This window comes from Acromyrmex echinatior, chromosome 12 (genome assembly GCF_024713525.1).
Source record: "Acromyrmex echinatior isolate Ae372 chromosome 12, ASM2471352v2, whole genome shotgun sequence".
Lineage (NCBI taxonomy): Eukaryota > Metazoa > Arthropoda > Insecta > Hymenoptera > Formicidae > Acromyrmex > Acromyrmex echinatior.
The window spans coordinates 4,733,399-4,749,748 of NC_141863.1; the positions used below are offsets into that span (position 1 = coordinate 4,733,399).

At 29.3% G+C, this 16,350-nt stretch overlaps 1 protein-coding gene and 1 long non-coding RNA gene across 9 annotated transcripts in view; one reads left to right on the forward strand and one right to left on the reverse strand.

Moving 5' to 3' along the window:
• LOC105149603 (phosphatase and actin regulator 2) overlaps positions 1-16,350 on the reverse strand; it is a 289,109-nt gene that overhangs the window by 168,860 nt on the left and 103,899 nt on the right. For all 8 annotated transcript variants that reach the window (XM_087412168.1, XM_087412169.1, XM_087412170.1 and 5 more), the window contains exons 2-4: positions 11,830-11,994; positions 11,353-11,451; positions 4,453-4,788 (exon numbers count right to left, since the gene is read on the reverse strand). In XM_087412168.1, the coding sequence (XP_087268294.1) occupies positions 4,453-4,788; positions 11,353-11,451; positions 11,830-11,994 (600 nt within the window). The remainder of the gene's footprint in view (positions 1-4,452; positions 4,789-11,352; positions 11,452-11,829; positions 11,995-16,350) is intronic.
• The window catches only part of LOC147907755 (uncharacterized), a 35,757-nt gene continuing 24,201 nt past the window's right edge, over positions 4,795-16,350 (forward strand). The window contains exon 1 of the long non-coding RNA XR_015547031.1: positions 4,795-4,925. This is a non-coding gene — a long non-coding RNA (uncharacterized LOC147907755). The remainder of the gene's footprint in view (positions 4,926-16,350) is intronic.

Sequence of the window (16,350 nt, forward strand, 5' to 3'; positions counted from 1 at the left end):
GTATATATGATAAGTTCAAATATCTTATCAAGAAAAAAGTCGATTTCTAAAAAAAGGGAGTGAATTGCTAAAATTAAAATTGATTAAGATCTGAACTGGAATGAAGTAACAAGCTGACATTGCTTTCACGCCGTTTCGTGACATTTCACACTCTCTTCTCGTTGTCGCCCTCAAATTAACGATCCGTCGAGACACTTGGCTCTTAATTTTGATCATGGAACAACCTGCCATTGGTAACAGGTGTTAAAGGTTTATTGCATCGCTCTTAACGCGTTTGCAAATATGTTGCCTTGGCTACGGCCCGACGTAGCTGATTTTTCGCTCACGAGAAAAATGCGACCGATACATCCGCACCGGTATCACTGAAATATTACACCCGCTGCAGCAAAATATCTTTGAAAGCATGGTTTCGCACTTGCCTTTGAAGTAAGTCACGGCAGATAGTGCCCTGTATCACGCCGGAGCGGTACTCATAGAGAAAAAGATAGAAAACTTGGATATAAGAGGTACAAAAATGTATTTTCCTACGGTTCTCCTGCGTCGAATAAAAACATCGTCGCGCGAAAAGAAGCATAAAATTATTATCATACTCCTCTAGTGAGCATTACATTACACATTCGGAGAACAATAAAGTTACACCGCCAGTGCACCGTATCTTTATATTACTTCGTGTACAATGATTAAATTTGTATGACTAACGGGTGGTTCCTAAGCATAATTATAAAGCTCGTAATATATATTCTCGTAACATATATGTTCTCATAAGATCTGTAAGAACTTACAAGTTCTTATAATTTTATGCAATATCTTTACAGATAACTTCTTGTTAGCCGTAAGATTTATGAGAAATCGTAGATACTTATAAGAAGGATCGTACATTTAACGATATATGCGCATAAAATTACAATAACAGTTATAAGTTTTTACAAGTTTTACGTGAACAAGTTACGAGTCTTACGAGTCTGCTTAGAAGTCAAAATTTTAAATTTAATTTGATAATGAATTTTATAATTGTTCCAAACTAAGGATACTTATATTCAAATATTTAAAAATTCGATATTTAGGTTCAAACAAAATTTAAAGCTGAAAATGGCTAATTATTCGAATATTAAAATGTCTATTAATCATCAGCAATATTTAAATACATGAAAAAGTATTAATTATTCAACCGTACAGACCAAAAGGAATTATTTAACTCAATAATTTATAACATATATAAAGCATACATTGCAAATATCAAACTAAACATTTACAATTTTTATGATAAACAAGCAATAAACATTTAATTTTTTCATAAGTGTATGAACAATTGAAGGGAGATAAAATAAAAATAATTTTATTTAGTATATTTACTATTGTTTTTCCGTCTCCAAATATGTATCAGTCTAGGAAGTTGAAGCCCCATTTATTTTCTTCCGTTATTGATTGATTTATTCTTATAATTGTATTATTTTCAGTATTAAAAAAATTTTATCATTTATGCCATGTTCAGCCAAATACATCACCATCTTATGTGGTTCAAACATGTCAAACAATCAGTAGCAAAGACTTCCATATGTACCGTAAATTTTTCGTTCACAAATCTTAAATTAATCAAAAAGCACTTTTAAAATTTTCATAACAATTAATTTGTTTTTTTTTTGTATAATTTATTCCCGTAATTGTATCATGCTTTATTTATATGCTTTAAATTACTTTTTAAATTGATTTCTCAATATATATTAAATGTTCGTCGTATATTAAATAATAAATTTAAAAATAAGATGTTGTTAAATTTTAAAATCGATATTTTACGATGTTGTGTTAGTATGATAGTTAAGAGATGATTTTCCTGAATAAAAAATAGTGCAATCAATTTTACAATAAAGCAATTATTAATTAGCAATAAAATAATACAAAAGAAGTATATTTTGTTTTTACGTTTTAATTTTTTCCAGGTACGCTATCTATAAATTTAAATTGGCACAGCCATTATTTTTGTCAAATCGGCTTGAGCAATGCAATTGCAAATAAAGCAATAAATTAGCAACAGAAAAACATTAAATTTCTGCTTATTTTCCCAATTTTGTTGCATTGGCTGTGTCAGAGCCTAAGAAACATTGAAAGTTTAGTCTTCTGCAAGGTCTACGATTAAAAATAACTGAAGGAACTTTGTAATATCATTACTAATGCGGATAATAAAGTACCTTTTATGGTTTCAGTTTAAATCAACGAAGAAATCTGATAATCTTGTTTAAATAATATATCAGCTACTTATACATGACGTTACACGAAATTGAATTGCTTGCAACAACTGATTTTTCATCCTCTTGTTTATATATTTACATATTTTTTATATTAAAATATAGAATACATGCACAAAAAGAATGTATATGTAACATTTATCTAACAAATGTTATTCTTATTACACATATAGAAGTTATTATAAGTAAAAATAATCATGGTAAGTATTGTTTAATAATTTTCTATATTTTTATTAACTTATGTATAATACGCGTATAAAACTGTAATATATAATTCAAAATTTTAAACACAAATATCACTAATTTAAGAAAAATTCTCAATATTCGATACTCTCTAAATTTATATTATATAATTAGTATTTTAATTATATAATGCTCAACATTTTTCCTTTTTTAATTGAATTTCTTTGATTATCCAGTGCCAAGTATGCCACTGGGTAATTGATGACTATCCACTGATTCAGATTTAGAGAGTAATGTTAGATGTTAAATTCCAAATGTCACTATTCCAAATGTCATTTATTGAATTTTTAAAAAGATTCGAAGCAATGAGCAGTTTTGTATTGCAAGCCAAAGTCAATAATAGATTAAGAATTACAATAATAACAGATTAAGAGATACGAGAATTATCGTGTTACCGATTGAAATTGATTTTGTCTATTTTAGCACGGTCGTACATCATGATTTATACCACAGCGTGTCACCTAATTTATTTTAAAAATACATCGATACGTGAAAATGTGTAAAATGCAGGGCACGATCTATACTTCTTATTGTGTAAAATTTAATAATAATTCCCAAATTTGTAAAAATAACTAAATTCTAAAACACAATTAAACAGTAAAAAAATCGTTAATGCATCCATCGTGTAACTTTTTTTTAAAAAGCTATATATGTTGCTTAATTTTCAAAGTAAAATAAATCGTAATTTATGAGTTTACAGTTTTGTTTTAAATGGTTCTCTTTTAAGATTTTTACGTTCAATTATTATGTAAAAAAATAAACAAAAAATTCTTATAAGCATATTATTATTTTCTTAATATTAATATTTTGAATTTATTCTAATCAATACCTAAAAGACTAAGGAAAGAAATTTATTCGACATACCACATATTCAATGCACCACGATTATACTTGATAGTTCATTAATGTTACCTCAGTACATGACGTTCCATAATTAGGTCGCTTATGCATACATCATTGTGTGAGCACATTTTAGGCGCTCAGTGCGATAAGTACTCATTATGCGACAATCTATGAAGCTTTTTAAAAGGAGGGTAATATTTCTTTCTCGCCATCTATAATATATTATCTATAATTAACTAAAAGTATTAAAGATGCACAATAAAGAAAAAACTTTATATATTAGAAAAATGCACATTACAAAATAAGTAATCGATAACGCAAGGAAATTATGTTAAAAGTCCAAAATAAAATAAAATATCCGAAAAAACTTACAAAAAGAAAGAACAGAATTTATCTAACAAATATTTCCATATACCATTAATTGTTCACAGAACAATTGATGCAAGTTGAGATTGACATCTGCCGATATAAGTTATAGACATAAATTAGATTACATTTTATAACTACTATTACGAAAATATGTATGTAAACCACAGGGATCAAAATATTTCATCCCTCTTACATAACAAAAACGAGATGAAACGGAAATAGAATGATTTATTTGCCCTCCTGAGTGCGAATGCAATATCGATGCACAGCAATTCCCACGTGTATCTACTCAAATTGGCTTGTCTACCGCGCGATAGAATCTACCTTCTCAAATAGCACACAATCGAATACCGTTTACGTCATCTCGTATATAGTCTCCTTGTATATATCCTCAGAACGACGTCTTATTCTTAGCATTTCTCATTTTTATCAAGCAAATTATGTATTCCCGTCCATCGGGAAGAGAGAAAAACAAAAGCTTATATTGGAACGATATTCTTGTCACTTATCGATTTATATCTCTTACGAAAAGCAAATACGATTCTAGTTCTCACAATAAAAATACGAGACTCAAAATTCGATAGAAAGTAATCAGCTGGCTTCATATTATTCTTGTTCAAATTTTTTAAGCAGCCGTGCGTAAATTCTCATCCTGCCATAACAATCGCCGGTACAGAATCATACAAACTCGTGTTCAGTCGTGCAACACAAAAGACGACTAAACACAAGAAGGAAACTTGCAACCCTGACTTACCTTGCGTGCTGCCATTGGGCTGGCCGGCCTGCTGCGGTAATACGGGGTAGAGAGGCGAGGGATGGGGCGATGGTTGATTGCTGCTAGGGACTCCTGCAGTAGAATGGGGGTTGGCAGTCGTCGGGGTCGGTGTGGCCGAGGGTATCGCTTGCTGGGATTGCTGCACGTTACCAGCGGACGTGGGTGTTGCCGCGGGGGTGCCGTCACCACCCCCAGTACCACCAATCACGGTACCGCCAGGAGGTTGTTGCTGCGACGGTTGTTGCTGCTGTTGCTGAGGCGCTTGCTGCGGTGACGGTGGTTTTTGTGCGTCCGTCGCCGACTCGCTTATCGTTTCTGCAATGAGAAGCGCGATCCGGTCTTGAATATTAATTCGCCTAAATCTCGCGGCGTCCTTAGAGTGCACGTTGTTTTTAAGGATACTAGCACCAGGATTAATTCGGAAACACACCCGCGGTGAGCCAATTTCCAAGGTAGTTATGAAAAATTTGCATAGCATTGCATGCGCGTGATTAAAAAAACCAAGAAGATATTATGTCCGCATTAGATTAAAGATTAATCCTAAAACATTATTGATATGTAAATTTTACATACAAGTAAGGAAGGTCATTTCAGTGATCATTAGGAAATCCAATCTGCAATAGTATAAGCTAGGATAAGCGGACATAAACTTTTAAAAATTCTGTAAGTTTTGTGTATCAGTATCAACTGCACGGAAAGAAATTTGCTGAAAGTATCTAAAAATTTAACTAGATACAAATTTCAAAATAACTTTGTTAAATCATCAAAATAATTACGTAGGAATATGAAGTACGATGAGCAATACTATGAAAAGTTTTGACATTCTAACAACCAATTTGAGCATCTTATTTAATTATTTTAATAATGCAATGAAATTATTTTCAGATCAGTATACATATAAACAGTGTAATACTAAACTAAAGAGATTCTTATTCTATAAATGCCTTAAGAATGGAATGCTTAGATTCGAATACTACTTATAGTTCAAAATAATGAACTTGTTACTCGAATATGAAAATTTGCATTAATTATCAATATTAAAATATACGAATAAATGCAAATTTTCCGATCTTAATATAAACTAATGCCTAAATTCTAAACAAAATTGTAAGGTTCGTAATATATTCTCGTAAGATTTATAAGAATTTTGAAGTGTTTATGCTTTATACGATATTTTTACAGACAGCTTTTTATTAGCCACAAAATTTACAAGAAATCGTAAATATTTACGAATAATCTTACGATACATACGCATAAAATTAGAATACTGGTTTTAAGTTCTTACGAGTTTTACGAGAATAAGTCACGAGTCTTACGATTCTGCTTAGAAATGACCTATAAATTTGGTTATTTAACTCACTTATTTAATAAGATTCATAAAACACGTTTGAAATATCGGACAAAACTTTTTCTTATGATAAACAAATATTAAATATCTAATTTCTTTACATTAATAATTGAAAAAAAGTAAAACATATAAATAGTCTTAACATTTACTATTGTCATTTTCGAATTTTTCCGCTTACAAATATGTGCCAGTCTGATGAGAAGTTGAAGGCATGTTATTTCCTTCAATCAATGATCGATTTAATGTTCTAATTATATTATTTTGTATAATATTTACGGTTTTTGCATTTATGCTATGTCGATGCAAATGATCCGTTATGTGATCTAAATATGTTAAACATTTTAGAGTAAAACCTGCATTTCATCTTATGAATTGAAGTATCTAATTTCATATATATGTATGTACAGCTATATGTTTATTGTATTTTCTAAATGATTTACTACTAGTAGATGCTCTCGTATTAAATTAGACGTTCGAAATTAGGTTCGTTATATCCACTGAAAATTATCAAACCACAAAATTTACAAAATTTATTTCCAGAGAGTATCTTGTCTTTTCTATAAAATATTATCGCATTAAGCTGTTTCGGTCAACTTCGTCAATTTAGTCTTCGTTAATGTGGATATGAAATAAATGTATTTTTGCTCTTAGAATATTAGAAACACATAATAACCACACTCATTACTTTTATCTTATAATTTGTTCTACTACAATATTTCCATATCCAAAATACTTGAGAGTCTGATTTATTATTATGTTCGCACAGTATTATCAATATTTTAGAGCGTGTAAGACTAAATCTGACATAATATGTACACCGTGAAAAAATGTTCGAGAAAGGTCGGAAATTGAGATGTCATTATAATATTGAAAAATATTGATACAAAATTTGAATTCTTGCCTAATAGCATCGATACATTTGTAATTCTACATACATAAGTGTTGAATCTACTAACATATATTTTATAAATCCAAAAAATAGATATTTTACAAATCCAAAAAGATTTTTTTCCTTTTGTGTGCAACGCTACCGTCGCACTTTTATTATTCCGATCTATAAACAGTGATTTATAAATACAAAAATGTTATATTTTAAAAGCAGTAGATTCAAAAGCTTTTAAAATTTGCACAATAATTAATTTGTTTAATATAATTTATTCTCGTAGCTGTATCATATATGCTTTAAATTATATTTTAAATTTATTTCTCTATATATATTAAATATTCGTATATTAAATAATAATAAATAAGTTTGAAAATAAAATCTTTTGAGAGCATTTAATTGAAAAATCGTTTTAATAAATAATATCTTTAAAAAATAAAATATTTTATAATATCAAATAATTTGGTATTTATTATTTATATAATCAAAAATTGCATTTATACATACCTATACATTTTTAATTTAAAATCGAAAACTTAAAATTAAGATTGCAATTTTGAAATATAAATAAAAATAATATTTTGTATGTATTATAGGACTTATTTTATTTTGAAATTTTTACGACAGCTATTTTAATGCAAAGCATTTGATTTCTGCAGGTACATAGGTAAACAAAGTATATATTAGTAACAAAAAAGCACTAAATTTATGTCTAAATTTATGCAATGCTACGTAATATGAGTTATTTGTTGTAACATCTGTTGTAACAGGCTGCTCCGAATTTTTCTATATGAGAGAATTTAACCAAATAGGGACTACAGAATGTGTATTGTACGGATGAAGTAATAGTTCAATAAAAAATTTTTATGATAAAGAATAAAATTCTTATTATATTTTTTTACAATAAATTCTTTACATTTTTTTAAGATGCTAACAATATCAAATCAACGATATATCTATAATTAAATTTGGGAATTATTAATATTTCAGACTGATTGTATTGAAAGACCAAAAATAAAATCAGCAGTAATTTCTGAGATAAATTTATTTAAAATACATATACATATATGTACGTATTAGTCTAATATCTTTGACCGAAAGTAACGCTTCTTCATATTTAATTGATTCAGTCACTCTTGTTTTAATTAATCAAATTCCAATCCAATCTCAATTTTAATCTTAAGTCTGAGACAGGTATTAGGCCTTTTTGTTAATTCAAATACAATGTAACACACACACACACACACACACACACATGATGTATGTCACTTCGACAAAAACTTTGCACTACTGAACGTTAATTAAAATTAAAGTAGATTAAAAAAGAGAGACGGTAGTATCCTAGTATCATGAAAGATAAATGGATCGAATTTATAGATTATGATTTATGGATTAAGTTCAATTTTACGTAAGAAGGATCTGGACATCGACTCGAGTGGAATTTCAAAGGTCGAGTATTTTCAATACATTATAGTTGGAGTTTCTCTCAATCATATTAGAACTCAGAACAAAGAATCACAGAGCGCAACAATGACTCTGCACAGTCGGCAATGCATTATGGGCATCAGTAGCGTCACGTTAATTTGATGCACCGCGAAAATGAATGCGACGTGTAAATAAATTTTGGAAATGTAGTAATAAATGCGGTAATCTATCATTAAAACCTTAAAATTAGCGCTTCATTGATCTAAATTTTAACAAAGAATAATATGTATATAGTAGTTTAGTGCTCGTATATAAAAAATATACATATAAAGATATATAATGAATTTATAAATATTTAAATATGACAAATATTTAAAAATCTTAAAAATTATTTACATTAAAATAAAATTGTTTTAAAACTATTTAAAAATATCACAAAAATATTAAAAATATCATAAAAAAATATAAAAACAATGGAGTAGCACTATGAATAAAAAAACTGTATATTTTTTACGAGTTTCGTAACGCAAAAATATATTAATCATAGCAAATATTTTTTTATACTGCATACAAAACATGGTTGCAAAAAGAGATCTTTTCGGTAGCAACTTTTTAAAGCATTGATATTCAACTTAGACGTAAACTGGATAATGACATTAAGCTTTTTTTAATCTAATATTATATCTAATATTATATTATATCGGATATTGCTATCGGTATTTTTCTTTCGATAATCACTCTCCGCGATATTTCTCCATATTTTCTGCTATTCATGTCACCTCGTATTTCCCGGATCTCCATCGATTTTGCAATTAATTTAAATAAACATATCTCTCTCTCTCTCTCTCTCTCTCTCTCTCTCTCTCTCTCTCTCACGTGGTAACCGACGGGATGACGTACGTTGATAAATAGCCTTATGTCATTGTCGTCGACTATCCCCAACCAAGTTTGTTCCACAACTTCCTGCGATAATCTGACGAAACTGTGAGCGGAATACTTTAATTACAAAAGGTGGGATGTAGAAGAGCCACGCTTTCTCAAAACTTGTCTCGAAAAGTTCTGACTGTTTGGACGAGACTATGACTGATGACGGAGCTCACGAAATAGTTTTGGAAATCATGAGAGTCCCAGAATTTTCTTGACGAGAGATACAGGCTAATTATTGTTATTTTAAGTATTGAGAAAAGATATTAGGTGTTGGAATTAATTCGTAGCGTTTTTTAATGAAAGAATGTTATTTATTTCACATGAGCATTAAAAAATACATTAATGAAAGTACTTCCCATCACTTGTAAAACGCTACGAATTAATTCCAACACCTAATAATTATTATAATAATCTAATAATAACCTAACCTAACCTGAAAAGTCCTTGCGACAAGAGAAACTAAATAGGTATTTTGAAATCTACTATCTCACCGTTAATTAGCTCAACGCATTTGTCCTGCACATATCTTGGAAATGCAAGTATTCTCTCGGTTATAGATTTCTTGATAAACATAAAGTTTATGTTTTTTCAGCGAAGCTATATTGAGATAAAAGTGTTTGGTATTCGTGACTATAATAACATGGTAAAATAATTATGGTTAGAGGTTTCATTTTTATAATTATTATGGTATAATGATATTATAATGTTAGTAACAATAATCACACTATTCGACAAAGAGTCACTTTTTTCCTCTCCAAAGTGCCTTTTCAGAGTGCCCCTCAAAGATTTTTTCGTGCTAAATACGATTCCATCATCAGAATTTGTGCAGCACAACAAATTTTTAGTAAATTAATAATAATAACCTTATTGATGTGCATCAATTAAAGAGATTTGGAGTAAAATGTACCAAAAATTTACTATTCTATTTACTAAAAGTCCTGACGTTACACAAATTTTGATGACAGTATTGCATTCAGTGCAAAAAAATCTTTGAGGTATATACTGTGGCACTTTAAAGAGAAAAAGTGATTTTTTATTTAACTGCATAATTATTATATTGAATGTCTAAAATTCAAACAACTATACTTTTAAAAATAAGTCATTATCATTAACTAAAATTTATTTGAAAAATTACAGTTTTAGATACTATAGATTTTATTTAAAAACAAGTTTTCATTTTGTTTTAAAAAAAAGTTTTAAAAATAATCAAAAACGTTATTTCTTATTCATTTCACACCAAGTTACCCATTGCAAAATTCGGACGTACTATACAAATTCTACCAATGACATCGTATTCAACGTAAAAAAATCTTCGGAATAAAATATGAAATATGATACTGAAAAAAATTTGATTGTTGAACCAAGTATTATAATTATGTACATATTTATAATTATAAGTATTAAAAAATATATATACAGTTGACATTAAAAATGATTATTATAATTTATAGTCGTTTTCGATTCTAACTATGTATCTTCTATTTTACCAAAATTATAATCACAAATACTGAACATTTCTTTCTCAATACACTTACGATTTTATTGCTAATTTTGTATCAATATCGAGAACATTTCTTGGAACTTTATGTTAATTGTGTTATAAGTTGAAAAAAAAAATTGTTTATTAGTATCTATATCGAATGAACGGAAAGACCAACTAACTCCACGTTCGAACAAAATGTGAAACCATTCTGAGAGCTTTGTAGTTCGTCGGTAAGAAGGATTACAGTGATATCACATCGTGATAATATCAGAGAATATACGTTGCTGTCTGTTTTACAGATATGGCAAATGATAAAAGATACTTCAAGAAACATTGAACATAAATCAGCTTGGACAATAAATAGCGTCATTTTGGCGAGGTACTTCTAGGTACTTCTAGTTACTGAGGAAATTGAGTTCGCGTCTGCCACACGAACTGTAAAACGCAATTACGACCTTCGTCATTGGATGGCAAGTTGTCGACACCCTAGCAACTCTGGTTCTCGTTTCCTGTGCAATCTGCCAAAGGGGTGGACACCACTTTCGGCGCGACAGGTAAACGGACTCGGAAATATCTGTCTGGCGTGCAAATTTCAACATACATAACGAGGAGCACCGAGAAAGACAATAATTGAAAACTGACAATATAATTGAACTCATAGTAGATTTGAAAGATAAAGTTGTTACATAAAATGCAAAACGACCAAACAAACAACGAAATAATTATTAATAAAAAATCGTGGTATCGAAGAACAAGCAAAAAATAGAATAAAAATAGAAAAAAAGTTAAAAGAATAAGAAAATGCATACTGACCGTTTTCCGGAAACGATGTTGACCGTATCACGGGCAGCAATATCCCTTTCTGCACCAATTCATCTCTGCTGGCACGTACTGAGATTTTTCTCTCGAGCGCTATTAACAAAGGCAAAAAAAACGTACACGAATGTCATTACGCTGTTCGCTCTGTTATCTGCAACGCTATTTAAATACTTTCGCATTACAATGTTGTTGCAAATTGTTGATAAATGTTTAAAACGACTTCGGGCATAATAATTTAAAAAGTAGAAATTAAATATCATTTGTTCGTGCAAAATGCAAACATTTTAATTGAACGTATATTAAATTTAATAACATTCATCATTTTAAAATGCAAAGATTTTTCGTGACAAAGCAACGACAATTACAAAAATAACATATAGCATAAAATCCATTAAGTTTCTTCTATTATTAAAAATAAAAATACATGTCGCGTTTAAATTGAACTATTTTTACATCGCATCATTTACTTACACAGAGAAGCGGCCTCAAATTTATCCGATTTCTTTTTCCGCTTCCATTTCCAAGGTTTGAAGAGTCTACCGAGGGCAGAAAATTTACTTTTTCTTTCCAAGGGCGGCGTTCTCGCACCCGAACCCAAACTGTTTGTTCGTAGAGCAGCACCATTTTGCTTTTTCGCTGTAAAAAGAAAAAAAATGATCTTATATATTATTTACGCTACAACGCTTTTTCATGTGCCTACACAAAATAAGTTAAATTCTTGATAGGATAAAGTTTGTGAAGTTATACGGCAAAAATACGAAGCATATAAAATCTTTAATATTATTTGTATAAAATTATGATATCAAAATTTATAATATAGTCTTGTCTACGAATATAAAATATCCTCACAAATGTAAACGTCTATATCTAAAAAAAATTAAATATAATTTATAAAGAAAGATAATATTCATTGTAATATTTTGTTAATTTTTTTTTCCAAAAAAATACAATAAATTGAAATTGCTTTATACTTATAATCAAGAAGATATAAAAAGAGTATATATTGCGATTGTCAAAAAACGTTAATTATATTCGGTTTTACCTATGTAAATTAACTTTAATCTCAATTTAACTTACTTCTCATCTTTTTCTAGTTACAAGAATTGGAAAAAGTACATTAAATATCGAGATTGAAGTAATTTACATTGGAAAAAATGGACATATAAATCTGCGAATTACTTGCATATGATACAAATCAATGTTACCACGTTTGCATAACGCATTATCAACCCTAGATACGTTATCCCAATTTTCCGCTTTTCCAGTAAAACGTATGAAGTTTCCTATGTTATCCGCGTTTATACCGACCAGGAATGCGAGGTTTCCCAGCAACCCTCTTATCGGCGAAAGGGTGGAACCGAGACCATCGATCCATTACACGATATACACGATTCAACGAGAATCACAATTTTGTTTTATTAAAATTTACTACATATTTCACGATTATGAATTCTATAACAAGAGCAATTCTAAAATAAAATTTTTGTATACAATTTTTGGTTTCTCTCAAATATCTTAAAATTTAATTATTAGGTACAGATCAGAAAATAATTTTGTTTGATTAAAGTAATTTATGTAGAACGCTTCAACGTTAATGACAAAGCTGCCAAATGTTTTAACATTCTTCAGCAAACCAGTCAAATATTTTACAAAATTATTTCGATAGATACTAATTTAAACAAAATTTATTTACATATCTATGTCTAGCTAAATTTAGATACTTCAGAAAAACCACGTTCTTTCCATGTACTAAATGTCTTTCTTCTCTTAGTTTTAATTTGCTCCTCTCAATTTTCTAGTTAACTTTTTCGTTGACATAAACAACAATATAACTCATGCCATCATAAAAGTCAATATTCGACTCGAATAACCTCCCCTACATAATTTAGCAGATATTCCATCGCAATATTTTGAAATTCAATTACCGCGAAGCAGGAAACGCTACAACAAATGCGATCGGTAAAAAATGAAAACAAGATTTATTGATGTTAACATTTATCTAAACTGATTACTCATACCAGACATGGTTACGAAATCAATATTGCAATAACTATAATTATAAAATATTGACGAAAAAATAAACACGATATAACAGATATAACAGATAAATATATCGACGTTCCATACAATATAGTAAAATCTGTAAGAAAAATAAATCAGTATTTAACAGACTTTAATAGAATGATGAAACTTTATGTAAATTAAGGATTAAAATTCTTAGTTTTTACAATTTCTTTAATTATTTATTTTTATTCGTACAAATAAAATAAATTTATCTTCAATGATAAGTAATCATTTATTATACTACTGGAAAAAATTATCTTGAAAATAAAAACAAATAATTTAATAAAAGAAAGAATCCTATTTTCAAATAAAGAAGATCATGCTGTTTAATAATATTCATATACAAATTTGGAAATATATTTTTCGGTTTTATAAATTGCGCGCTGATTCGATTTGTTAGACTTGAAACGCAATCCTAAACTGAAACTAAAAATAACATTACAAATTATATTGATCGTCAATTAAATAATGATGTTAATAAGCACATTAAAATACTGCAAAGAATTAATTGTAAAAAATTTCACTTCATCCAGAATTTAAATCTAGAAAGTTATATTGAATCTGAATATTATTAAGCATCAAGATCCGCTTACCAAAAATAGGATTCTTTTTCTTATTTGATTTATTTTTATCGGTCTAATTTTCACTTATAATTAAATATATGTAATTTTACAAATAACGAAATTATAACTGAACAAAACGTAATCTAGACCCGTGATTTGGGAATGATATGTTCGTCTTGTTCTTAACTCTTATCTTTATCGCGTTGTTAAAGTTTTAAGAGGAAGAAGGAGTTCTTTTAAAAGACCGTTCTCTGAATGTGCCCTTTCAACCTGCACTTATCGACCATCTACTACTTTCTTATTTGTAACGCCCTTCGTACATAATACAGCCACTATTCTCTTAAGTCAAGAAATACTTTTCTGCACAAGAACAATCGCTACAAACGTAAGAACTACACAAGTCATTAGATAAACTAAATACGAAAATCGCAGATATCGTAAGAAAATTCTAGTTATAATTTACGTTGAAAATAAAATATTTTATTTAAAAAATTTTTATACAGTCAAAAATTAATATATTTACATTACATTTAATAAATACTAATAAAATATTATGACAATTCTAAAGAAAATTGTTTGCAATAATTAATTTAGTTCTTCGCATATCAGAAAAAAAATTTAAAACGACTTTGAAAAATTATTTTTCATGATTTGAATAACATTTAAAGATTTGAATAACACGTTACTCGTGCTTAAATATTTGTGTTACTGATGTAACGAAGTTAGCTTCGAAATAGCTTCAAAATCTACTTCAGGAAAAAAACGATTTAAAACACCAAGGGAAAGAAAATCTCCCATACGCACAGTCATAAACAACCCATGTCGCCGTACTCGCGTCAACGCCCACCCTATGGTGCATAATGTAAGACTCTCGTATATCTCGGGAAGCTACAAAGCGGCAACGGTGGCGAGGGTGAAATGTGGCGGAAAGAAAGTGCGTCGTGTGCGGCTGAATGCTGTCAAGCGACGATTCCAAGGAACCCCGTGGGGAATAATGGCCGATAACGTGCGGTAGGGCAGTTTTGCAGGCGTAAGGTAGAAGCGGCCGATTACAACGGCATTAAGCACCCCTTAGGGACACTAGTGACTGCCACAACGTCTTGGAGGGTATACTTCTTGAACAGAGCGGTTTCAAATCGCGACGAACGACAACAAAGTTGCTTAAAAGACGATCGCGTAATTAATCGCCAGACTGTTAAACTTCGTAATAATCAAGTAGGATAGTTATGGCAAAGCATCAAAAATAGAATGGCCTTTTGACCAAAACGGTATACGTGATAATTTTGAGGAGTAAAAACATTGAACTTGTTTATATGATATATAAAAAAATCAGTTGACATAATTTAATAACATTAGATAATGATTGCGACATTCACAATAGATATATGTATACGAGAGAGATAAGGGAGAGATACGAGAATAAAATTTACTTATCAACTCTCTAGAATTTTTCACAACATGTTTTCATATTTATAAACGTAAATATATCGACTAATCTGTTTTATATTGGAATTCTATTTGAATTATTAAGTATTATATAATATAAGATTTATATACTTTCATTCTCTTTCTATATGTCCTGTTCAATTAAATAACTAATAAATTATATTTTTCTTTCACAACATTTTTACTCTTTATTCTTTGAATAATGAAGATTTAATATAATCAAAACGTACTACATCATTTCTCTTTTCTTTTATATAAGTAAATAAATCACATTTACATTGCTTGTTTTTGATTCTCAATTTCCTTTATATTGCTTTCCTTTATATTGCTTATTTAGAATCAAGAATAAATTACTTTTATCTATTATGTGTTTCTATTTAATTCTATTATATGTTTTAAATACAATTATACAACAATGCAATGAGTATTTCTAAATAATCAGAGAGAGAGATGAAGTTTTGTTCTCTAAGCAAAACATGTACGTTAAGATCTGCTTTGTTTCCTGTAGAATTTTCTTTTTTTCTCACAAAAGGAAGGGAGAGTATACGCATGGTCCTAATGCCAAAGTGGAATAATTGACGCCACAAAGCACTTCCGCTGTTCTGGGAGACCTATTCACACACGTCGAAGATCGTCAAGGGCTTTTGCATCACATCCATCGTCTGCAGACAATGGCAATATTAACGCAATAGACCGTATTCGTCATTGTTCAAAATGTCTTAGTTCTTCATCTTCCGCTTACTACAAAAGAAGACGAAGAAAGGATTTAAAAAAGCCTGTGACAAGAGTTTCTGATCAGTGCAAATATATAATGTGGCAAAAACGGTTTCGCTAAAATATCTAAAAGTTTAGCTAGATACAGATCAGAGAGAAGAAGACAATAATTATGTTGGACTATTAAAATAATTATGTAAAAGAA